Raw genomic sequence first — 25,904 nt, forward strand, 5'->3', positions numbered from 1 at the left:
TAGCTGTTAACCTAAAATTGTAATACAGTCAAAAATAAACTCTTGATAAAATCTTATGACCAGCAGTATCAGTTCAAATTGATAGAAATCCTACCTGCACAGTGTGTGAGCTCATCTTCTATTCTTTGTAATAAAGATGACAGAATCATGTATTTCCACATTATTTTACTTTTGTCCAGGTAGAACGTTTCAAATAATGGAACATTACCAGTATCAAAACTGGTTGGGATAAATAAGTGTATTGGGTAATACGTAACATATAAGCTAATTTATTACTTTTAAAATATAATCGTAAACCATGGCAAACCACACGCCTCTTGCATAAACTCTAGTGAACTGCTCAAGCATTCAAGAAACTAAACACATACCATGACATTAGGGAGCAGATGGTTTTATAGAGTCATTTACCTATTTTCCATTTACTACATTTCTGAAAATCTCTACTTCTATTTCTCAGTTAGAACATTGCCCATTGCCTCAGTGCTTGATCGTGAATATGTACTGGAAACAATGGTACTGTGCCTTCTTGATGCAGGAAATTTCAATAACTGAAAAACATACTTTTGCTGAAAAATTCTTTGTTAAGTTTCTTTTCCAAAGTTTCTTCATTTTGTCACTCTTTTTCCTACTCAGGATTGCCCCTTCGAATCTGCTTTGTTATGTCAAAGCACTAGGTGCTTTGTTTTTTTTCTTGCTCACTTCACCTCACAGGAATCAGGACAAAAACAAAACAAAACAAAACAAAACAACAACTACTTAGGTTTAATTCTGTGATGGCATCTGGGCAACATGTGCCATTTTGTGGCAATGTGTATTTTCTAAAGAGGTACTAATTTGTGAGGCTGTAGGAGGATCTTGGAGATCCAAGTGTGAACCAAACATTGTAGGTTGCTTTGGGAGGAGATGTGATTATAAGTAGAATCCATGAATTTTAAGTGAAGAAGGCTTATAGGTAAACCTGGCCCAAGGGGGCCTCTGCCACGTCCTGCCAGTTATAGTTGTTATACTCCACTGAAGGAGAAATGTGAATGTTTGTAAGCGATAGGTACTGGAAAAACTAAAGAATACACATCAAAGAGATTTCAGAAAATATTCTTAAACTTATTGGCCCAAAGTCCTTATTTCACTTGAGTTTTAAAGGAAGTAATTGTCACCCATGGAGTAGGTGGGTGACAAGAAACTAGTGATTATTCAGCTGAGACTCTTGCTACTTCAGAAGTCTGACATTCTTTTTCTCCACAATTCCCCAGCAAAGTGATTGCTAAGAGCTTTATACCATCTCCATCTTTCAAAAATTATCAGAGTGTTGTCATGTGAATTTTTTTTCCAGAAGATACTAAATTGCAGGCATTATTTTTTTCATAATGATACTGATTTTGTCTCTGGTGGTGTAAAAACTCATTATTCACAGAGTCCTGACTACTGAGCCAGCTAATTGCAGTTTAAGAAATTCTGATTCAACATGTTTTCTTTGTGGAATCTACATGTAAGCATTGCCTAAGCTATTTGGTTTGTTAAATCCAGAGCTTTGACATCCCAGCTCTATAGCATTTGTGTTACGTGTCGTTTTGAAACTGTTTTAAGAAAAAGCAATTTCGATCCCCACAGTGACCAAAATATCTCTTAAAAGTAAATAAAATAAATGTGTGAAGCACTGAAAAAATAAATAAATAAATATTTCCACAGAAAAAAAGAGAGAAAGTACTTTAAAGTGTAAATTGATATATCCAGTGTATGTTTGGAAGGGTTGGGAGACGGAGTCAATACAAAGGAGCATGAGACTCCCAGACTTGAAAATCCAATCATTCCAGAAGTGACACCTCTCGGAAGGAATTGTTGACGAAGTAAGGGTGATGGGTATGAAGTCAGAGCACTAGCCTCAACTATTCACCTGAGCATCTTTGCCCTCAACTGTGTCTCAAGATAGCAGTGTTGACAAGTAGTAATTCATTTTTGTTATGGGGAACAAAGTGCTAAGAAACTTCTCCAACTTTTTTCCCAGCTTCTGTCCATTCCTGTCTCCTGACCAAGAATTTCAAGCATGTGTCAATACTCTTTCTTTCATCTGGATAGTAAGTTGGGTGAGATGGTATACAGTTCAGTAGAAATACTGAAAGAACAATTCTGCAGTATTTCTTCTAGGAGATCACAGGTTTTATGTTTGTAAAAATTCACCAGATATCTTAAATATAATAATTGGGGCCAACAAACGTAGAGGCATGACAAAGCAAGTTAGAAAAGTTCCAATACACAGTGCCTTCCTGTGACTACCTTTGTTAAATTTAAAAGCTATAAAGTCATTCTTAGCTTGTTTCTTCCTTGCTATGGAATTATACATGTCTATTTCCTCTATGTTTTGAATTTTTTATATATTATCAGCGACTGTTTTTTAGTTTTAATGAGTGTTTATGATATGAAATCCGTTGTAATTCACTTCCATTCTCAAGCAATTCAGTTTCACCAACATATTTCCAAACTAGCTCTTCTACTTATGCTAATCACAGCATAAATTGATATATCAGGGAAAAGAGAAATATGATAAATTGGGTTGGATGGTTTATGTTAAAATCCAAATAAGAACCCTATTATCCAAGTGGATTTGTATTTAGCTGCATTTGAAAAGTTTTCTAGGCAGACCAAGTAAGGCTTAAAGCATTATTTCTAAATTTAATGCTTTTGTGAACTTACGTCACACATTAAAATCATCTTAATGCACCTTTTTGTCAATTCTTCACAATAGTATTACAAAAGGAAGGAAGGAGAGGATACATTTAAAAAGCAAATGAAAAAGAACTCAATGGAAGCCTATTAGGCTACCTGTTGATGAGCATGTAAGAGAGTCATTAATATGCGGCTCATTGACATGATAGGCCATAATGACTCCTCTAGGGACGGTTCAGTCTATTGTGTCAGAGACTAGTTAGGGATTCATTAACGCGAAGACTCGTGACTTCTTAATATGCAAATTATTAATGCAATGCACTGAGGCATCCCTCACAAATGTCCACATTTTGCATTACATGTTTTTTGCCACCCTTCACCCACCCCTTTTGTGAACTATTTTCTTTCTTCCATCTTCTGTTGTGGATTTCTTCACAAAAGATTCTGCACTCACGTGGAATCTATCACTTCACATTCAAAGACCTCCTCCCCTTCAGCCCATGTTTCTTGGATTTAATGCAGGTTTACATATACAAATCGCTTGAACATTTTGAATAAAGCAGTAAAAATTCAGCATAAAACCTGATTTGAGATATTTCTCCAAGGTCAAATTGGTTTTTGGCTAAAGGCAGGACAACGTGAACAAAGTCGTTGTTTTTAAAAAGTGAGACTCTGAAACGTGAATAGTATCATTTGTCCTGAAAGTGGGAGGGGAAAGAGAAACAGAGAGCTGAGAAAAGCCCAAGAAAGAAGACACAAGAAAAAAAACATTTAATTAAACCAAGAAGAGTAACTATTCATACCAATGTAATACATTAAATGAAGAAGTGGATTTACACTACTCAATGTCTAGCATACAGCAAGTAATCAGTAAGTATTAGCTGGTATTATTATGTTGGCATTTTGCATGTTGCAAAAAGTTGAAGGTAATATCCACATTTCCTATTGAAACGATAAGAAAAAATATTATGGAGTGAAAGTTATTCCATCTTTGTCTTTGAATTAACATACCACAAGGAGGGGATCAAACATATTCTTTATTCCTACAGCAGAATTAACTACAGAATTCATGGAGAGATACTCAAGTATTTTTTGAAACTTATCCATATTTCATGTATAGAAAATATGTTATAATATACCTTTTCATGTGGGACTTTGTATACTACCCATATTCATTTTCTTGCACTTTATTACTCTAGCCTTGTCTAAAATACAATAGCTTCTCTACTACATTTCAGGAGAAACAGACTCTATTTCTAAATTCCATAAACCCTAAACTCTGCAGTGGGTCTACAGAAGTCTGTTTATCATGAAATTCATATTTCCATACAAAATCAGTAATTTTTTTCCATACAAAATCAGTAATTTTTTTAAGCTAACAGCTTATAGAAGTATAATGTGTATATAAACTCACCCACTTTAAGTGTACAATTCAGTAATTTTTAGTATATTTAGTATATTTTCAGTACATTTTAGTATATTTAGTATATGATGGAGTTGTGCCATCACAAAAACCTAATCTTAAAACATTTCCAGCACCCCAGAAAGAAAGTTCATGTCCCTTAGAATCACTCTTCATTCCCCACCCCCAGCCCTGGAGTACTAATCTTCCTGTCTCTATATATTTGCCTAATCTGGGCATTTCATACAAACACATTTATGCAGTATGTGTTCTTTCGTGTCTGGCTTCTTTCACAGCGCATCATGTTTTGAGGCTCCTCAGTGTTGTAGCCTGTATCCGTTCTTCCTTTCTTTTTGTTGTTTAATAGTATTCCACTATGTAGATACACCACACTTGGTTTATCCATTCACCAGTTGTCGTGCATTTGGGTTGTTCCATCTTTTGGCTCCTGTGGACAGTACTTCTATGAACATTTACGTATCTGCGTGGGCATATGTTTTCATTTCCCTTGGAAGAAACCTAGGTGTGAAATTGCTGGGCTTGTGATAATTCCATGTTTCACATATTGAGAAACTGTCATATTATTTTCCTTTAAAGTGGCCGTTCTATTTTATAATCCCACCGTTAGTGAGTGCATGAGGGTTTTAATCTATGTCCTTGCCAGCACTTGTTATTATCTCTTATCCATCATAATCATTCTAGTGGGTGTGAAGCAATACCTCACTGTGGTTTTGATTTGCATGTCCCTAATGATTAATTAGTTGTCTACTGTGTTATGTGCTTATTGGTCATTAAAATAGCTTCTTTGGAGAAATATCTATTCAAATGCTTATTTCATTTTATTTTATTTAATTTCTAAAATTTATTTATTTATTTTGGGAGAGAGAGAGCGTGCAAATGAGGGAAGGGCAGAGAGAGGGGAGGACAGCGAGAGAGAGAGAGAGAGAGAGAGAGAGAGAATTCCAAGCAGGCTCTGCACAATGGGGCTCAATCCCACAAACCATGAGGTCATGATCTGAACTGAGACCAAGAGTTGGTCGCTCAACTGACTGAGCCATCCTGGCACCCCTTAGTTTATTTTAAAATTGAGTTTTCTTTTTATTATTGAGTTGTAAGAATTCTTCTGCATGTAACTCACTTACTAGTTATACAATTTGTATTTTCTCCCATTATGTGTGTTGCCCTTTCACTTTCTTGACTGTGTCTTTTGAAGTGCAAAAGTTTTTAATTTGGATGATGGCTGTAATTTTTATTAGCCCTAAAGTCTTTGCTACCTTGGAGAGTTCCTATATAGACTTTATTTGATTAAATCTCTTTAGGGAAAAATATTATTTTTAATATAAATAATATTTATTAATATAATTATCACAAGCAGCTAATTATACTTCACATTCTCACTAATGCTAATTTCAATACCAAATGCTAGAAAACATCCAACAGTCATTGGTCCTACCTAGGTTCTAGACTGAAGTAGTTGTAAACAGATACAGAAATGATCCAAATGAATATGTAGATTTAAGGAAACAAGTCCAACTGATTTAGGAAGCTCACAGTACAAACATCATGTTATTTTGTCTGGAGCCTACCATTAGAAGAGATAGAGTAAGCATGGAGGAGTTCATCAGTGCCAAGATGACTCTCCCGGTTGAAGGTCTTTGGATCCCTGATTAAATAGAGCAAAGTTTATTACTAGGAAATCCTAAGAAGATGAAGTGAGAAGGGCTCAATAAGATAGACTATGGTTGAAGATTAGTACAAGAGCAATATGGTGCTTGGAAGGACTAGTTGAGAACCTGATATGAGTCAAAAGGCAAGGAGCAGGTGACTAAAGAAGTTGGGCCACAGACTGGGATTGCTGAAGGAGTCGGGTGCAAGAGCCAAATTCTGCTGAGATGCAGCCACATTGCCAAAGGTGGTATCTCGGCCACACTTTCAACAAGGCAGAGGAAGATTCTGGAGTCAATACTCTGAAGAATCATACTACCAAGTGGGTTTGAAGGACTCAGTCCATCTATTGGACATCATGCTAATTCAGAATGTCAGACACAACTCAGTGTGTTTTCGATGGACAGATATTTAATATTTGCTAGACATTATACTAGAAGTTAAACCACAAACACAAGCCAAGATTAAACAAACTCTGCCTTCATAAAGTTTACAGTGTAAAGAAAGATAAATAAAACCAGCAGTTTAAAAATCACAATTGTACCATTCACGACTGGGGAAGCCTGGGGTCCTACAGAAAAAAATACTAGGAGCACTAACCCAAACTGAAAGAAGGGAGGGAGCTGGCTGTGTAGATACATGGGTTTGCAAAGAGAGATCAGACTGGAGGAAGAGGAGATCCTGCAATCTGATTACAGACACTTTTTAAAAGCTTGATTTTCTGATTTATAAAATACACAATTCTCAAAAAGACAAACTTTTAAAAGAAAACTTCTAAAATTTACTTCATTCTAAATGGTAATTAACTTTATCTTTAACATTGCTACTATTACTTAACTCTCTCACGTGCCATACCTGTAAAAGTGTTACTTCGTTTAGATTTACTTTCTTTTCGTTTAAACTCTATTAGTGGATACTGAGACCAAATGAATTGCAATTTTTTTTAGAAAGTTAACTCAGAACACCTGTGTTTATGTCTTCAGATTATACCAGTTATTCTTAATCCTGGGGCATAACAGAAACACCTGGGGAGCTTTTTAAAAATACCTGTGCCTGAGCCCAGCCCCTGACAAGTGCAATTCGTCTTTGTCATGGGGCCTACTTATGGGTGCCCTTTTCCCCCCTTTCCTATGTGCAGCCACACTTGAGAAACCCTGGTTTACACTGCTACACTGGCTGCTCTGGGAAGGTATGGTTACTGTGAAATTGATTCCTTCAGTAAAAATACTTGGAGTTTTCGTGGGGTGGAAAGAGGAGACGGAACATATAATCAAATATGCTAGCATTAATATAAATTTTACACAGGTTGTATTTCTGCTACTGTTATGTCTATAAAACAATTAATTTTCATTCATCATGGAGATTGCCCATCCATACTTCAGTGAATCTAAATTTACTTATTTTTTTTTTAACTGAAAGGAAAACTACATGTTGTTTAGGGTAAGAAACATTCATAATTTCTACACTAAGAACCATATTGCTATTATAAAACTGATAGTGTTTGTAAAATTTTAGACCCAGACTAGCAAAACAGTGTTGAAAAAGGCAGAACTTTCAATTTCATAGTTTAAATGTAAGTTTGTGGATAATGCTAATAGCTTCATGTTTCATGTAAAAATGCCACAACCAGGTATATTCTGGTCTTCTTTTTTCCTGATATGATACACAAGTGAAGGCACTTAGAAGATTATACTTGCTGTCTTTGAGAATCGGCATTTCGCAATGGTTTGCTTTGTTTGTATATGTATGGTGTTGATTTTATGAAAAAAATTCTTTTCACATGTCTCATTTTATATAAACTTATTATGCAAGTTTGTACAATACTATATATATATGATACTAGTAGTCTATAATCAGGATAAACAAAATATGCGAAAGTAAAAATGATAGGTACAATTATTTAGTGCTTTTAAATTCAAATAACTCCAGTGTTAAATTTCCTCTTTGTTTAGATTCACTATAACACAACTCCATCTTCACTAAAACAAAGCTGCAACTTGGTCCTTCAGTGGAAAAGATGGACCTTTGAAAGATAAGATATGAGAATCTGGGCAGCCAGACAGCAGCCAGGAAAAGGAGAAAGGGATCCTAGAAAGGTATGGTGTCAAAGAGAAACTGTTTTCTCTTTACTGCACGCTCTCCTTTCAGTCACGGACCCTGTGATGAGGTAGTGACTGGTCCTGTGGAAAATATGCCCAAGGGTCTATAGGAGACATAAGTAGACAAAAGGGAAAGGTCCATCACTTAAAATCGCTTCAAATATTGCCCCAGCTGCTTCGTTCAGCGTGGGACTCTGTTCCCCCAGATTTCTTCATGACTAACTCTCTTCAAGTCTCTGATCAGTTGTGATTTCCTCAGTGATGTGCCGTCTTTACTAATTCTTCTTATGCCGCTTTGCGTTTTATATTCTCAGCTGCATTTGCCACCTTCTAACATAACTTACTTATTCGTTATGTTAATTACTTATTAGTTTTCCCTCTATTAGAATGTAAGCTAACCAAGGAAAGAGACCGTCATTTTTTCACTAATGTATCCTTGCCGTTTCGAATAGTATCTGGCACGTGTATTATGTGCTCAATAACACTTGTTGAATGTATGAAGACCCTTGATTGATTTCTCCAGTCACTCGTGTCTTTTGTTTGTTTATTCTCTATCCATGCACAAGCTGAAGAGCACAGTAAGACCTTTGCTACTGATATTCTGATTTTTTTTCTTTCAAGTTAACCAAAACTCATACTCTGTCAATCTTGAGGTCACTGGTGTTATAGAAGGGACCATACTAGGGTAATTTCCATATGCCCAACCACAAGGATAAACATTGAGACGCCTGGACTAATCTTTCTCACTCAGTTAAAACATAACCCTTAGATTTTAAAGGAAGAATTTGGATCAACTAATTATAAAAAGAAAATTTCCCCAGGCATGACCATGAAATAGGTTTAGAAATATCTAAAAACGTGTGCCATCATACATATCTGCTTTTTATATTAAGGATGACCTATAGCAAAATGAAACAACTAACATTGATAACGAGAAAGGAATAAAACCTATATTTAACCATTCCAATAGTAAAAATGGTAAAGACACAGTAAAAAAAAATGGTTAATAACATAAAAAAGATTTTAAACCATGAGACACCCAAAACACAAACAGAAGTGAAATGGTGTTCATAAATGCCATAAGAAGTTTTTCAAGGCAGTAAGGGATCTTCCATAAAACACGATTAGTAGAAACGTGTTAGGAGAAAAACATGAGGGCAATTATGCTCAACATTTACAATTAAATCAATATCATTTCATACAGTTAGCAACCCAGTTCATACTTTTCATTTATTTATTCTGAATACTTTCTGAATTAATATAATTGAAATACTACTTTATCTTTGAATAGAGAGACTAAAGTTCAGATGTTCAGCCTAGCAAGAGGGCACGGTTCATTTTCAACTTTGTTTTTCAAGTTTGACTTTCACAATTCTATCCATTCTAGGCAGTCTGATTGACCAACAAAATCCTCCCGTTGTCCTTCGCACTGTCTTTTCCACAAATATTTTTTACTCTATGTAAATGCTCTCCTGCTCCTCCTCCACCTACCGGGGTTTACCGTTTCAACGTCAAGCTCAATTCCTCTGAGATGCCCTTCCTAATGAGGGCAGCCTACAAGTACAGCCCTTTCTCGAATACCTATTGCTCCGTGTCTCCATTGATTTTCTCTGAGTACGTCATTCCATTTGGCACATACTATGTTGATAGCTAACTCTTCAGGTATATAAATATTATCCCTTAACCAAATCCATGCTTGAAGATAGAAGCTACCTAGAAGTGTTCTACATAAAACAAGAACCCTCTTATTTCTTTATGAATAAGTGGCTGCTTGAGGCATTTTGGTTCAGAGCCACAGCAGATTAGAGAGCTTAAATCACAAACCTGACTTCTCTTAAATATTTTCTGGACTTGATCAAATAGATCCCTTTTGCCCAATTTCTTATATGAAATGAAGTGGTATTGCTGACTACAATGTATAAAAGTGTTCTAATGGGAGATAACTTTATATCACTATAGAAATGTGATAGATTTAAAACATATATTCTTTAAGCTTATATAATTCGAAATTTCTAAATGAAAGGACATGGTAACTTATTAAAGTAGTAATATCATAATATTAATATCATAGAATTAAAGTTGTCAGTGTGATATAGTCCATACGTGATATGAAAGTCCCGCCTCATTTTGTAGCCAAGTTCTAACTAATGTTACAGATCCTTAGGTACAAAATTAAAAGAATGAAAGGAATTTCATCAAAAATTACCATAACTGGCCAAGGAATTCCCTAGGAATTAGAGAAACACACACCCACATACACACACACACACACACACACATGCACACAATTGACATTTATAATCATGCCAACATAATTTTGAAAGGGGTTTCAAAAAATTAATTTCCTTAGAGGTTACAATTCATCACAGACCATTATATTGGACTGTACTAAAAAAATACCCCCCCAACTTTCTCAACAACGATGCCTTACCCAGAAAATGTTTAATTCAGTCTCACAAATAACATTTTCAGTGGGAACCCATCTCCACCTGTACTTTGAAAGTTAACTGGGGGCACCTGGGTGGCGGCCTCTGTTAAGTACGAGACTGTTGATATCGGCTTGAGTCATGATCTTGCAGTTGTGAGATGGAGCTCCCCGTTGGACTCTGTGCTGAGCCTGGAGCCTACTAGAGATTCTTTGTCTCTCGAAATAAATAAATAAAAATTTTTTAAAAGTTAATTGGGAAACAACAAGTTTAAATAATAAAACTTTAATTTCTACCTAACTTCACTTAAAAACTTCTTATAACATAAGAACTATTTACAAATGCCATGCGTTCCCTCCCTCAATAATACATTTTCACTTTGGGTCAAGACTTTAGGTTTTATACAATAAAGTTCTTTTAAAATATTAGGAAAATTATAGTAAAACTCTTAATGAAAACTATGGGGTGTCAGTGGAGGGTGATGATATAAGAACTAATTACTGTGTCATTGTAGGGGGAGCATATTAGTATTTTTGCCATAAAAATATATAATTATTTATGCTAGTTTCCTAAGATGTTTGTTTCACAAATATTACTGTCACAAAACTCTAATTTTTAATGTTTAAAAAAATTTAATTAAAACTTTATACTGTCTGATGATGACAGTACTATTTCACTTTGAGCTTGTTAACATTTTCAGCAAGTATTTTCAAGGTATTTTATGTTCTGCAAAATCAGCAATTAGGTATAAACTAGAAACTTTCCATTGCTTAAAGTTTTCAAAAGTTAAAGCTCTTGCCTATAAGAATCAATGCAAATGGGCCCCTGTGTTATATAGTTTCAAAACATCTGCATACAGGAATATGGGAAGTCTTCCTATTCTTCCTGTAACTTTTCTTTAAATCTAAAGTTATATCCAAAAAAAAGTAAATAGTATTATATAGAGTGTAGCAGATCCATCACACTACCTTTGTAGGTTTAAGGTTAAACATTTAGATGCATTGCATTAGTCCCCTTAAATATTTTTGGTTTTTGATTTCATGTAGGGGAAGACCAAGATTGCAATCCCAAGACAGAGCTGAAAGTGCCAAACAACTTAGTACAGTTGAGCTTTAGGTACACAGGAGGCATCCAGGAGAGGCAAAAGGCCCAGGCAAGGGAAGACAATAAAATAAAGAAAAGCTAACAGGACAGGAGGCAGGCCCAGAATCCACAGGTGTCAGGCTGAGGGAGCAGCACACGAGCAACAGTAGCACTAATCTGAGTATTGGCTTCGGTCCTAGCCCTGGCAAGAAAAAAGAATGAATGACCCAATTCTGATCAGTAGACATACAATATCTGCCTTTGGTCTTTCATTACTCAGCCTGTTAAATTTTTCTGGCTCTGGTCCCACTGGTCTGGACTGTGGTATAAAGAAAGTCATAGGCCAACCAATGAATATTTATTTCATTTGAGATAAGATTATTTGACATTACTTCAAAGTAATATTATGGTGACTCCATGAATCAGGTCTTGGGAAGACTCGGGAAGACTCGGGATAGAAAAAAAGACCATCATAGTAGACAATCCCATAGTAGACCATATTAATTTATTTCTCAATTGTTGAGAAAGTTACTGCAGAGACAAATTTGCTTTTCATCTGTTGTTTTTTATAATATGTATTTATAGTCTTTATATATTCTATTCTTAATTTTTAAAGTAATTTTTATTTTTGATCAAATGCACAATCATTACCTCATGGCCATAAAATATAATATGGATATAGAATCAATAGGAACCAGCAAAAGAGAAATCAGTTCTTATGTTTTTTATTTGCATGGCAGGGATGTTGTCTTTTATTAAGTTTTTTATATGCGTGGCAGGGATGTTGTCTATTATTTTAAACAAAATATAAAATAAAGGAAGAAGAGTTATGATTTAAGGAGTAATGTAACTTTGGTGTGAGACATCAAGGGAATTAATTTGCCACCTGGATATCCAGATGGAGATGTCCAGAAGGCATCTGAGTTTTAAAGATTGTGAAAACAATAAACGTACTCATCATTAAACCATAACAAGCATAATTCATTCTTCAATTATTCAGAAGCTGCTTTTGGATTTTACTAGGCCTCAGGGTTATCAATGAGAAAACCAGTTGCCTTTAATAGATATCTTTAAGAGCTTTTTATATGCAAATACTTTTATTAGTTACAGTGAGGAATAACGCTTAGACAAACATATCATTCCTGGCCTCAAGGAACTTGCAGTCCAGTTGGGAAGATGATACACACATGAGTTTTTCTTTAAGTACAGGAAAAGGCCACCACTGTAAATGCCACCTTTGTAAACATTCTGACTAAACAGATGCCGAGAGCCCTATGACAGAAGTCCTCTTCCTTCCAGACATACAAATATATGATAAGCAATAAGTCTTCCGTTAAATGTTAATTTTTCTGTCTCTAAATAAATTACATCAGATACAAACATGGTAAACAGCAATCCTTTCATTTAAGGAAAGCTGTTTCCTTTTGTACCCTAGAAGCAACTACTCCATGAAAGAATATGGCCAGAAATACTGTCATTTAAAGGAAGAATAGCAAAGAAATATAAGGGCAAGGGGCAGCTGGGTGGCTCAGTTGGCTTAGGTCATGATCTTACCATTCATGAGACTGAGTGCCAAGTTAGGCTCTGCGCTCATGGTGAGGAGCCTGCTTGGGATATTCTCTCTCTCTCTCTCTCTCTCTCAACCCCCCCCCCCCCGCTCTCTCCCGCTCTCTCCCTCTCTCCCTCCCTCCCTGCCCCTTCCTTGCTCTCTTTTTCTCTCTTAAACTTAAAACAAGCAAACACACAAACAAAACCCCAAAGCAATATAAGGGCAAAAGGGATCCTATTTGAACTACATGAGTTTAATGAGAATGGTAAACAAATGTCTTGAATGTCCATATAACGAGCATTATCTAAAAATTCAACTTTGTTTGCCAAAGTTAGCTTTAAATGAGATATTACTAATACAGAAAATATGCACACGATTAGCAAACATATGATCTATCTGAAGAATGTGTTTATGTATTACACACACATATACACAAACAAGATAAGGTTTAAGTAAAAAGCCCATAAAAACAGATACGTGTGCGTATATTTTTCCACAAAAAGGAATTGAGTCAAGAATAATTCGAATATAGATGGACAGTATTACTTCTACTGCTCCCTATGTTCAATTTACTAAATAAATTATGAACTGGATTAGCTTTCCCAGTCCTCTGCATATATTCATTAAAGCAAATAGCACACACACACACACACACAGTCAAGAAATTTAACATCTATTCAGATGAATTCTGCTTGTAGACATTGTATTAACCTTTCTACAAAAGGATACACTTAACAATTTAAATTTCAGCTGGCTTAGACTACATTTGATTTTTATAAACCTATTCAAAATTTCTTTTCATTGTCTTATACAGTTATATTCTTGAGTGAAATTTTATTAAAATATTAGATATCTATAAAATAGTGTACATAGCTATTCTAAATTATTCATTATTTGTCTAAGATTCTAACAGCTATCTTTTTAGGTAGAATTGAGAAATACACTGAGTAATCTTCTGAAATACCTCTAACTTTGTAATTTTGTAAATTAAGTATCTTTCTCTTCTGTGACTCCCATAGGAAGTACAGTGATAATAATAATCACTCCAGAACTCAACTCAAAGCTACTAATGGCAGGATTGGGAGAGCTGTTTAGCAGCCTTCTGTTCCCTGCCGCACCTGAAATGTTAGTGCCCACAGTGCCATCCTTGTAATAGTGATACCATTCACTCCTTCAGAAAATCTAGTTGGTGAGGAGGTTTTTTTTCTTCTTTGATTTTTGCATTAGAATACTACAAACTAGTTTATTAGTTTACTAGTTAGGCCTGCAGGGTAACAATCTAAAGTTGTTAGGTTACTTGACAAAGAAAATAGAAATCAGTCACAGAAACCGAGGAAACAAATGGCAAGATTAAAGACATAGAACAATATGAATGGGACATAAAAGACAAGGAATTCCTGATAGAATACATTACTGAAGAGCACAATTTCCCGGTAGATGATTAATAAGAGAATATATAACCATTCGGCCCGAGTAGTTTTTGGCATAAGTCTGCCTGAAAGCAAAAGAATTAAGCGGTCTTTTCTAAAACAATACAACTTGTTGAAAATTACTCAGAAATCAAGTGTGTTTTAACATTGGAAACAATGATTATAACTTTATTTACACCAAACACAATAGAGACCTACTTAGAATATATGTGAAGATTATATTTTCTATTGCACCTGAATGTGATTTTCAAAATCTGTGCAATGCTTCTATTGGTAAATACCCAAAAGATTTAACATATGACAGTACATTATAAAATCAGCTGTATTAATCCTCAAAGGGAGATATTAGTAAAACGTGAGTATTGTTCCCAGTTTCATTTCACACATGGCTTATGAAGCTGAAATTTACCTACACATTTCTATGTGATTTGTAATTGTGTATGGACATCCACAGTAATTTTTAAGAATGAAAATAAGCTTGGGGTTTTACTTAGGAAGTTATAGTCTATTTGATTTGTATCATAGCTTAAATCTGTAAAACAAATCAGAATACCATCAATGTTAAATGGGCTATAAAATCTGTTTCACATAATTAAGAAAAGGGCCTACTATTTGGCATGCTTTACAAATCTGAATTGGGGGATATTTTGTCTTTTTTACTACTACAGATTTCAAAAGGGGTAAATAAAATTCAAATCCACAACCACACATAGGACAGTCATTGTCTTATGACAGTTTGAATCCCATTTCTATTTGTGACGTAAATGGTACTTATTTGCAACACACCCCATTTTCAGACCCTTTCACTTGAGGGGGAGGGAGTAGCAAAATTTCCTGAGACAGGTTTGTTTCATGTACAGTTGGTCTCTGTCACTAAACAATGCCATATAGCATTGCAATCTAGCAATTTCTATTTTGTCATAAAATCTTTAAACAGCAGGGTGATATGATTAAGCTTTCAAAACCAGTTATTACTTATATAATAGATAATAACACTACCATGGCATTTACCCAAGTAAAACTATTAGAGAAGCAGAATAAAAGCCTGAAAAGATCCGAGACATATGTCCTGAGGAGATTTTTTCTTTTTTATATAGTGGTAAGGTACTGAGAATGCTTTAAAACAAAGAAATGACTGAAATGCAATGGTATATAATATATTTTCTTAGAGGAAAAGAACTACATAAAATTCAATTTCATCTTCTATTCAGAGGTATAAAGTGATAAGGTGAAGTCGTGTGCAGGTAACTTATTTATTTAGTCCAAAAGAACTATTTTAAGAACTACCTTAAAAAGAAACACGCTGTAGTTTTTTGTAAGTAGTGTTCAACTTATGAACAGGCAATCCAGATTTTTTTTTGTAACCCAGAAATTGCTGGAATTTGGAAATAATTTTCCTCATAGCAGCAGTGGCATCAATATCAGTGTCCCTGATTGGTGACCAAAAGCTTATTGAATCTATAATACAACTAAATTTGAAACTCTTTGTATTAGCCTGGGTCCTGGCAGCAGAAATTATTATAAGAAAGAAAAGCATGCCTCCATTAATCCTGAGCATAGAACTAGCCATATACAAGATTTATAAAAGTGGAATTTATCAGGGCGCCTGGGTGGGTCAGTCAGTTAAGTGTCCAACTGCAGCTTAGGTCGTGATCTTGAGGTTCATGAGTTCAAGCCCTGCATCAGGCTGTCTGCAGCACAAATCCTGCTTCAGATCCTCTAACCCTCTCTCTGTTATCCCTCCCCCACTCACTTTCTCTGCATCTCTCTCAAAACAAATAAATAAACTTAAAAAAGTGGAATTTATCACCAATGCCATTTTGAGTGCATATAAAGTATCAGCAACTGAGACAGATGCTTGTATATGTTAACTCATGTATTTCTCATAGCACCTCTGCCAAGTAGAAATTATTATCCCTATTTTGGCCTTAGTGAAAAGGATGAAAAATATAATTTATCCAAGTTTGCACAGTTAGTAATTAGTTATACTGACAGCTCAAATCTGCCCGACTTTAAATGGTATGCTGTTTCCATTAGGCCTCATTGTTTATGGAATCCACCTTTTCCCTTCAATACACACATACAGTCCAGACCCTCCCGAGTCCTCTTGCCTCTATGGAGCCTTTACTACAACTCCGTACACAAACTTGCCTTGTATCCCATAATGCTCTCTGCCCTAAAATTATCCATTTCCATTGTTTCAATCCACACTTAAAGCCCCCTTGTGCAGCTGACTTTAATCAGGTGTAAGATAAAGATAGTCCCTGCCATCCTAGATGTGTCTGCATTTAAGGAAGAGAAGTGTGTGTGTGTGTGTGTGTGTGTGTGTGTGTGTGTAAAAGTTTCAGGCATGGTTTCAAAGTGAAGTGTCAGAGCATAGAAGACCTTTTACGTCTGCCAGGGCACTAAGGAGTCGGGCCCACTTCAGGTGTCTGCTCCTGAGGTCACTTCCCCTATGTTATTTCTGTTGGGGTGTTGGGGTAAAAACTTAGAAGAGGGACAAGAGCTACAGGCAGCAAAATTGGAAGAAGGTGGAAAACTAAATGTCCCAAATTATAACCATTTTTTTCTTCTTGGAGCTTTGTTGGCTCAGAATGCTTGGGCCCTATAAGAATTTGTGTAGACTTGCAGATGGGCTTTGGGTGGGAAGTAAAGTCTCATGGAGATCCAGAGGATCCATGTAAGAAACGGGATCCATAGTGATTTCCTTCAACCAGAGCTTCGGAAACACCTTGAATGATGAGACTCTCATGTTCTTCTTCTCTCAGAAAAGGCTCCAAAACTACTCCATGGAGTCTAGGCTTCTAGGGCTATGGGTTTATACAAAACCAGGAAGCCACAAAGCCCTGGTAGATCTCCAAGGAAACTAAGCTACTTGGCTCCTTGCTGTCAACCAGCTGGCAGCTTCTAAACGGTCCTCTTGACAGGTCCTGTGCAGCTGCGTTTTATGTTTCCATATGGCCTTGCCAGGGTCCCCTCCCCCCCTTTAACCAGACCTGGCTTCCACAATTAGTACGGACTCACAACAAGTTAGTTATGGAATACATTAAGTCCTAAAGGCCCCATGGGGCTATTTACACCTCTTTGGACTATTTCCAGGATCCCAGATTATACTGTAAGTGTAAATTAAGGAAGTCTCACGATCCAATGGGCCTGACTGGAACATGCAACATTACCATATCTTATGCTCCATTTTCCAATGCTTTTCTTGGCTTCATTTTGACGATTTTATACCACCCTGAAAGGTAAACTCTCTGTAATCTTAAAATCATGCTTTAGAAAATATTTCTCTCTTTTCCCTTCTTGAATGTGCCTTATTCTATTCTCGGGTACAAAAATTGAAGACTGATCAATTTTCTCCTTTGGCATTGAAATCTTTCAGGAATTTATTTGCATTCACCTGGCCAAGTTATAAATACCATCCAACACCTATATCATGCCATTTCTTTACTTAAAATAATAAATTGGGTTCACTTAATAAAATAGAAAACCAGATGAAGTCAGTCTGTGTACCCAACAGTTGGGAACATACATTTAGCAGCTGGTGGGGGAACAAAAAGGTCACTCCTCTAGCCCTTGCACAAGATCAGCTATAGATCACATATTCTAGAAAACATGAAACATAATGTAAATGGTTCTTACTTTATTTTTTATCCCATCATATACCCAAAGAATCAGAGCTGATGGTCTCTCTCTTTCCCTTTCTCTTCTCTCAGCCCCTGGGAGGCCTTTTCTTTGGGGCCTCTCCTCATCTCAGAGTCATGTTTACAGCCATGTTTTTCTCATGGATACTGGTGTCTGACAACACACAGGTCCTTAATAAACACTTGTTGAATGAGTTTTGGAACCTGAACAAGGTAGACTATGAGGTCTAGAGAAATCATGCAAGTCCAAGAATCAGGAAATTAGCTGAACAAGATTTGATAATCATGGCGAATATGCTTCGCTTTTGATGACTACTCTGTATGTGGCCAGCACTCTACTAGAAGCCTTAAAAGTATCCAATTTTATGGTAATTGAATCATCACAATATCAGGCATCATTACCCCTATTTTACAGATGAATAAACTGAGGCGCTGAGAAGTAAAGTAATATGTCCACAATCACCTAGCTACTAACTATATATTTTACTGGGATTAATATGCATGTCTGTTCAATGCTGAAATTCATGCCTTTTTTTTTACCCCTTCCTTTCTGTTCCTCCATTTTGTCATCTAGTAAATGTGGAAATTTTAATACTCATTAAGAAACCCAGTTTCAGGGTGTTTCAGATATAAGGTGACACATTTCTCACGAAAATTTGCAATTGAATTAGTTTTGTTTATTGATTAAAATCCTGCAACAGACAAAGGAATGGCTCTCCAAAGCTGAAAAGTTGGGAACCCTGAAAGGAGAGTCTTGGTATCAAGACTTTGGGGCAGGTTGAGCCTTTCTAGGGTTTTTGAGATCCACCTAAAGCTAAAGTTAGCCTTGTCTTTTTTTGTGCTGGTTAACATTTACTGAAAACTTACCATGGCCAGACACTGTGCCATAGAAGTTAATATGTATCATGCCACAGAAATCTCAACCCCTAGAAGATAGTAGTACTACTGTTATTCCCAATTAACAGATGAAGAAACCAAACTTGCCCAAAGTCACACAGCCAGCATGGTAGAGCTTGGACTCAAAGCCAGATATTTTTAACTCTGAAGCCCGTAATTTTAACTGCTTATGCATGCTATTTTTCGCTTATTTATCTCTGTAAATTTAATGTAATTTGTATCAATGTCATTCATTTCTTTTGGTCATTTATTTTGAAATAAATCCCAAGGAATGCAGATCAGAAATCTGCTTAGTTTGTTTGCTAACACATACACCTGTGCCATATATGTGGTGACACTTATCAAGTATCTCATGATGCATGACTTTCCGTGCAATTAAATACCTTTGGGTCACTCTCAGTCACATGCCTGAGAGTTACAAACTCTGCTTTCCTCTCCCTCTAGATATTTCTTTCTGTCAAAGTGGATAGATTAACAAACATCAAATAGACAGCCATATCAATGTAGAGATTTTCAGACTCTGACCTGAAAAAAATCTCCACAGGAAAAGCATAGTGCCTAGGGTGATTGACATAATAGAAATCCTACCTCACTAAATGTGTTCCCACAGTTCATTCTGTATTTATTAGAAGGAATTATTGACACTTTCAGAAGATACAATCTCCAGGACCCTGATAGGAAATTAACTTTGGTTTTAAAAAGAATTCGAGCTAGATGTTACTGTCTGCATCAGGACAGTTTATTTTCCCTTTAACTCTGAGTTATATAACACAGTATTATCAATTGTTTGCATGTATGGAACAAAAATCCACATAAATTTCTCTTCTGTATTTATCCTATGGAAGAAGTGACCTCCAAATTAAGCTATGGAGGAAGTGTGGAAACACTAAAAACAACAACAACAACAACAAAAACCTACCTAGATTCCATAACTCTTTGAAGGGAGGAGGATATTTTAGAAGCTATAATTTTTTGATCAAATAAGTATTAGTTCACTTTTATTTTAGCCAACTACACGTTTTGCAAAATAACACTAATAAGGTGTGCTCTTTTTCCCTAACTAAATTCTTCACAATGAAATCCAACTGCAATATTCATTTAGAAATTTGATAATGCTCTCTTGTGTGAGTTTTAGGAATATTTGAAACCCCATTGCATATAAATTATATCATGGAAAAGCTGTATAAATATTCTATTACGGCACATGCTGTTCTAAGGATCTGTCAGGATTTCCTTTATACACTCCATTTTGAGTGGTATATAAATCAGATGTAAAAATTCATGTTGGACTGAAACTCAGCACAAAAGGCCTCCTCCAGAGGCAAATGCTTTTTTCAAAATGTGGTTTGAATTATGTTGGTCATTTTTAAGTTATAGAAGTGCAGAAAATGTATTTGTGGTTTTGAAGGAGAGAGATTTTTTCCATTTTTAAAACTCATTAGGAAACTTTACAGGCCTTTAGACCATTTTGTGGTTTAGTTCTTCTCAGGTTTTTCCCCAAAGCAATATTAAAACTTGAATGGTGTCCGCTATGAATCCAATGATTACTGTTCTGAATACAAATGTGTGTATGGATGTATATAGTTATACATATCTTAGACTAGGAGAAGTTCCAATAATATCATAACTGGTGTAGAAGATTAGACCTATCAGTTGCCCTTTTTTGTTCTTGGTCTCAAGTCAAGGTTTGTCTATCAAAAGAATCCTCTATCTATACCATAGTTCACTGCTTGTATTTTTAAAGCTGCATCTTAAACTTCAGAAAATACCTTGGACTTAAACACTGCTTCTTCTATTAGCATGTTGACAATAAGGTTGTGACCTTTCTAAATTTTGCTTTTCACTAACAGAGAGAGCAAGTTGCAGCACGTTTAATAGATATTGTAAAGTATTCAATGTGCATGTTTGTGTATATAAATTACTTTGTTAAATAGTGTTGAACTTATTTTGTCTATATAGGTAACATGTTGCCAAGTAATTTCATAAACATCTAAGTTATTATTTTAGCACATGTAGAGATTATGGTTATATTATTCTCTTAACAGCATCAGTTAAAATCTGAGAAAGTTTTATTTGGACTGAGAAAGTTGGCAAAATTCTCAAAGTGGAGTAAGCCAATCTTTCAAATGACTTTAAAGGATAATGAAAATAGAAATATTTTATATGATTGAATTGCTTCCACCTATGTTATATTTAGTTCATCAATGTGTTAGACTAACACATTTAGTGTTATTATTTACTATCATATAATCAAGACATTAAAGCATAAAGAGGTTAAAATTTTTCCAACGTTATTCCTTATATTTTTTATTAAATTCCACTTGGAATCTCAGTGTCTTGATTCCTAATACAGTTCCCTCTTCAAATTACACTATTTCTGGTGCAATTGTGAGAATCTTTAGGTCTAGTAACAGTTAGGATGGACCACCCAAAGGACAATCAAACATTTGCCTGTGACTTGTGGAGCAATGTCGACTTTCCCACTGAGACACTTGGAGGATCAGAAGGGATCTATCTCCTCCTGGATGTTTTATCTACTAACCTAGTGTCATGGAAATTAGCCAACTCTACAGTGGAGACAGCTGAATGCAGTTTTCTTTATTTTTTCATATTAACAGGAGAGCAGGGTTACTAATGAGGAGTCACATCCCAAATCTCTGATCTATAAAGCTGAATCTCCTTATTTCTATTTGGGTCATTTTTTTTTAATTCTGCTCCATTTGCTTTTACTAACTTATGCTACTTTGTGTTCTATAATGTTATATTTGTTTATAATTATTCATACATAACTCATATACTTTTGTCTTTCTCTTAGTTTGACGTTAAAGTCATCACTGTTAGGATTTACTTAACACGTATCACTCCAAACACCCCTATATGACTCAATCAGTCATTAAAAAGTTTGGAGGGAAGCCTACAAATTTCTGAGAACTAAGAGCATATTGAAACACTGTTTTGTGAGAATCAGAAATTCTCATTTTGAAGTATGGCATAGACATTTAAAAGCCACTGAAAGTAAATATACTATACATGTCAAAAAGAAGCTTTACATGTTAAGAATCTACATTCCATGGTTGAATTTAACAATTTGTAAGTCATTAGGCGGGCAATATGCACATTGTACTCCCCTGCTCCTCCATTTATTATATTATACCCATATTTTTCCTTGCATTTGGAGGACAGATAACACAGTGCTTTTATTTGAATAGCACTGACATTGTTAAAGCCTAGCACCGTTGTTTTCTATATAATGAGCAGTATATTTTTAAACAGAATGGCTATTTCTTATAACACATGAAATGAAGAATGACATAAAATACTCTAAGATTATGAAGAGTAATGAATGTAAGATATATCCTTACCTTGATTTTACCTTTAAGCAGCCTTTTATTTGTCTATTAGGAACGTCTTCCCGTGGTTTTACAGGCTCCAGCTCTTGTTCTTTCTTTTGACAAATCAGTATATAATTTGTGCCATTATTATTTGACCAAAACGTACCAACAGAAGTTTCGTAACGTATACAAAACTCAACTTTACTGCCATCTTTTTGGTAAGGGGGAACCAATAAAATCTTAAAGGAGAACTGATCAGTTTCACCATCACATGAATTTGGGACATATTCTGCTAAAATGTCATAATGTGTCTGCCAGTCATCCAAGGACATTCTCACATATACTAACTTCTCAAAAGAAATATTCAAAACTCGAATAATGCCCTTCATACTCGTAGACCCAGGAGGATACTCAGTTGACTCCAGTATTGCTTTCTGTACTTGAAGTTGCTGCATAAGATCTTCTTTTGAAGAAGGCAACTCAAAGAGTGGAGATAAAACATATTCTTCTGTGTGGAAAATGTCCTTCCTTAAGTCAAAACTGGTTGAAACACTCGGTAAATCCCAGCAATCAAATTCTTTGACAGACACAAGATTGAATCCAAAGGTGTCAGCGAATGAAACTCTTCTTGTACCTGAAGACGGAGTGCCCAGGTACATATCTTCAGAAGAATCAGAACCTCGTCTACTAGGTTGAGGGGAGAAACCAGGTTTGAAGGTAGCTTTAACTTCTTCATCTTCAGAAAGAGAATCAGACAAATTAGGAACTTCTAAAAAGTTATCTTTGCTAATCTGACTAGGTTCTTCAGAAGACTCCATTGGGCTCTCTGTTATCAAATAAGAGAGAACTGTACAACTAGTAGAGGCTGATATTTGAGATACTGAGGCTTAAAATAAGTATAATGTTACAGTTGACATTGCAGAAAGGAGTCAGCTCTATAAATAGGTCCAATGGCGTGTAAACTATGCTAGCTCGCCTCCAAAGGCCTTTAATATGATAGCATCCATGTTACTCTCACCAGTATGTTTCAGATTTAACTTGCAGTTTTTAAAGTTGCATTTGTTTATGAGCTGAGTTCCAAAAAGACATTTTAAATCATTTTTTACTGTGTTGAAAAATCTGAAGCTTTACAATTAAAAATTGTTATAACCAGTTGATCTTAAAAATAAAAACAACCACAATACTAATATGTAGTTTGAGCTAAATCAATCTATTGGAGCAGACAAGGGCAGACGGAAGAAAATAAGAACATTTGTAGAACTGGAAAAATCCAGTGCCTAATAATAATGGTAGCTACTATTTAAAAGGGCCTTACAGTGAGTGTAAAATGTGAACTATAAAAGGGTTAAATAGAGGTGCTGGGAGTTCTCAGGAAACATGATTTAGATGGAGAAGGCATCATTTGAAATAAAGCATGAAGGGTAGGTAGGATATAGACATGCAGGGTTGGAGTGAAGTGGATTTTCCAGGTGGGGGAAATGGCCTAAGCCAAGGCCTAGAACAAATAATTAGTCAAATCCGTTATTTTAAACATTAATGAGTTTCTTTTAATTAAGCTATGGAAAAATACACACAAGTAATATGTTATTGACTTGAAAATATATATGAGCAATGGTAAGCCTGGCCCAGGAGTGAAATATTTATGTAGAATAAAATGTTCATCTTTGGCAAATTGCCATTTCATGCCCACAGAGCAGAAGTTAATACCATGAAATCTTGGAGTTTGATGTGAGTTTTAAAATGTGAGCAGCCTTTTTAGACCACTGAATTTTTGTGTTCATGTAAAACCCACTTTGGGGATGACAATCAGGTAAATACCTATTAAAAAAATTAAATATACATAAGCTTTGGCCCTGGAATGTTCCAGCTAGAAATTGCCTTATCAGTACAACCTAAGTATACAAAGATAAATGTGTGTGTGTGTGTGTGTGTGTGTGTGTATTCATAACAGAACTGATTATTTTAAAACTCTAGAAACTGTCCAAATATCCATCAATAAGAAACTAAATACTGGGACACCCATACAATAAAATGTTTTGTAGTCATTAAAAGGCTACAGTAGCTCTTTATATATTGATACAGAAAGATAACCAAGATAAATAGCTAAGTGAGAAAAGAAAGTGTGTACAGATATTTGCACAGAAAATTCCTGGAAAGACACAGAAGACATTGTTAGCAGTGGTTATCTCTGATCATAGAGGTTGAGGGTTGTAGGGTAGAGGAGATTCTTGACTTGATAGTCTTCTTCTGTACTCTTTGAAATTTTAGCCATGAGCAAGATCTTTCACTATCTCTTTGACTCAATGAATTAAATTAAAAACTAAAAAAAATATATTTTCAGCTTATCTGTTTTGAGAGACAGAGAGAGCAGGGGAGGGGCAGAAAGAGAGGGAGAGAGAATCCCAGGCAGGCTCCCTGTTGTTTGCATGGAGCTAGATGTGGGGCTCGAACTCACTAACCATGATATCATGACCTGAGTTGAAACCAAGAGTCAGATGCTCAACTGACTGAGCCACCCAGGTGCCCCTCAATTAATTAAATTGTGAGAGGTGATTAATTAAAAAAGGTGGGCTGTCCAATAGCATTTCTTTAATATCATAGCTTTGTAAGTATATTATAACTTATTGGACAATTTGAATTGCATAAAATAGTGGTTCAGGAAATTATTTTTTTAATTAAAAATGAGTAGGATCTAGAATAAGGAAATTAAGTTATTTGGGCCTTACCTCACCCATAAAACAAGAAGGAGTGGTAACCTCACGGATTGTGCAAGAATGGAAAATGGCTATGGAAATGGCTATCCTTTGCAAAGTTCATGACTATAAACTTTGAGTAGACATAATCCAAGTTACCTAAATATATCACTAGGTATTCAAGGAAAATAGTAACAGAATAATTTAAAGAATTAGTCAATAATCCTTACAGTCATGTAAACAATAGAAGAATGAAAATTTATAGATACAATAATATACAGAAGTAACTTAGCTATTGAAGGATGATAAGCAGAGACAGAGATAAAGACCCATGGGTTGTATTCGGGCTCTGCCACTTAGTAGCTGGGCAACGCTCAGAATTTTGCTCAAATTTTCTAACCCTCATTTTCTATAACTGTTATGCAATGTTAACGATTAAATGAGCTGTGTGTTAAATGTCTAGCACAGAACTTACTGTAATAATAGCAGCATTATTTTTATTTCTAAATATGCTATGGAAGGCTGATTTCTAAGATACATCAATAGATAATAGATTATAGAGAACCTACATATAGAATATTAAGTAATAATTTGTAATTTGTTTGATTTTGTCTTTTTCAAAGACTATAATATGTAACAACACTTAACTCTGTAACATAGTTTTATAAGACACAAAATAGCTCTACGTTAGAAAATGGTCTTGTTATTTGAGGTAAACTTTTCCCTTCTTAAGTTTCTCTTTACACAGAGCACTATTCCCTTGATCTGTAGTAATCACTGCCTCTCTTTAGGAGACTATAACCTTCACAAGATTGGAGACAGTTGAATGTTGCTCCTTAGTCACTTAGCTAAAGCCCAGTGATTTCATCCTTTCAATCTCTTCTCACATGTCAGTCCTCCAGCACTTTTTTATCATATTGTTACTCTTCTAGGAACTCCTTCCAGCTTGCCCATAGTATTCTGTTAATCACAGATCAGGTGTCTCTGGAGCAGGTACAGAAACACTACCGGTTTCAGCCTTGT

General features: G+C 35.4%; 1 protein-coding gene across 1 annotated transcript in view; it reads right to left on the minus strand.

The window, feature by feature from the left end:
* Positions 1–23,006, minus strand: part of PPP1R3A (protein phosphatase 1 regulatory subunit 3A) — a 37,420-nt gene extending 14,414 nt beyond the window's left edge. The window contains exon 1 of the mRNA XM_047837338.1: positions 22,219–23,006. Within this exon, the coding sequence (XP_047693294.1) occupies positions 22,219–23,006 (788 nt within the window). The remainder of the gene's footprint in view (positions 1–22,218) is intronic.
* Between the last annotated feature and the right edge of the window lie 2,898 nt (positions 23,007–25,904).

This window comes from Prionailurus viverrinus, chromosome A2 (genome assembly GCF_022837055.1).
Source record: "Prionailurus viverrinus isolate Anna chromosome A2, UM_Priviv_1.0, whole genome shotgun sequence".
Classification (NCBI taxonomy): domain Eukaryota; kingdom Metazoa; phylum Chordata; class Mammalia; order Carnivora; family Felidae; genus Prionailurus; species Prionailurus viverrinus.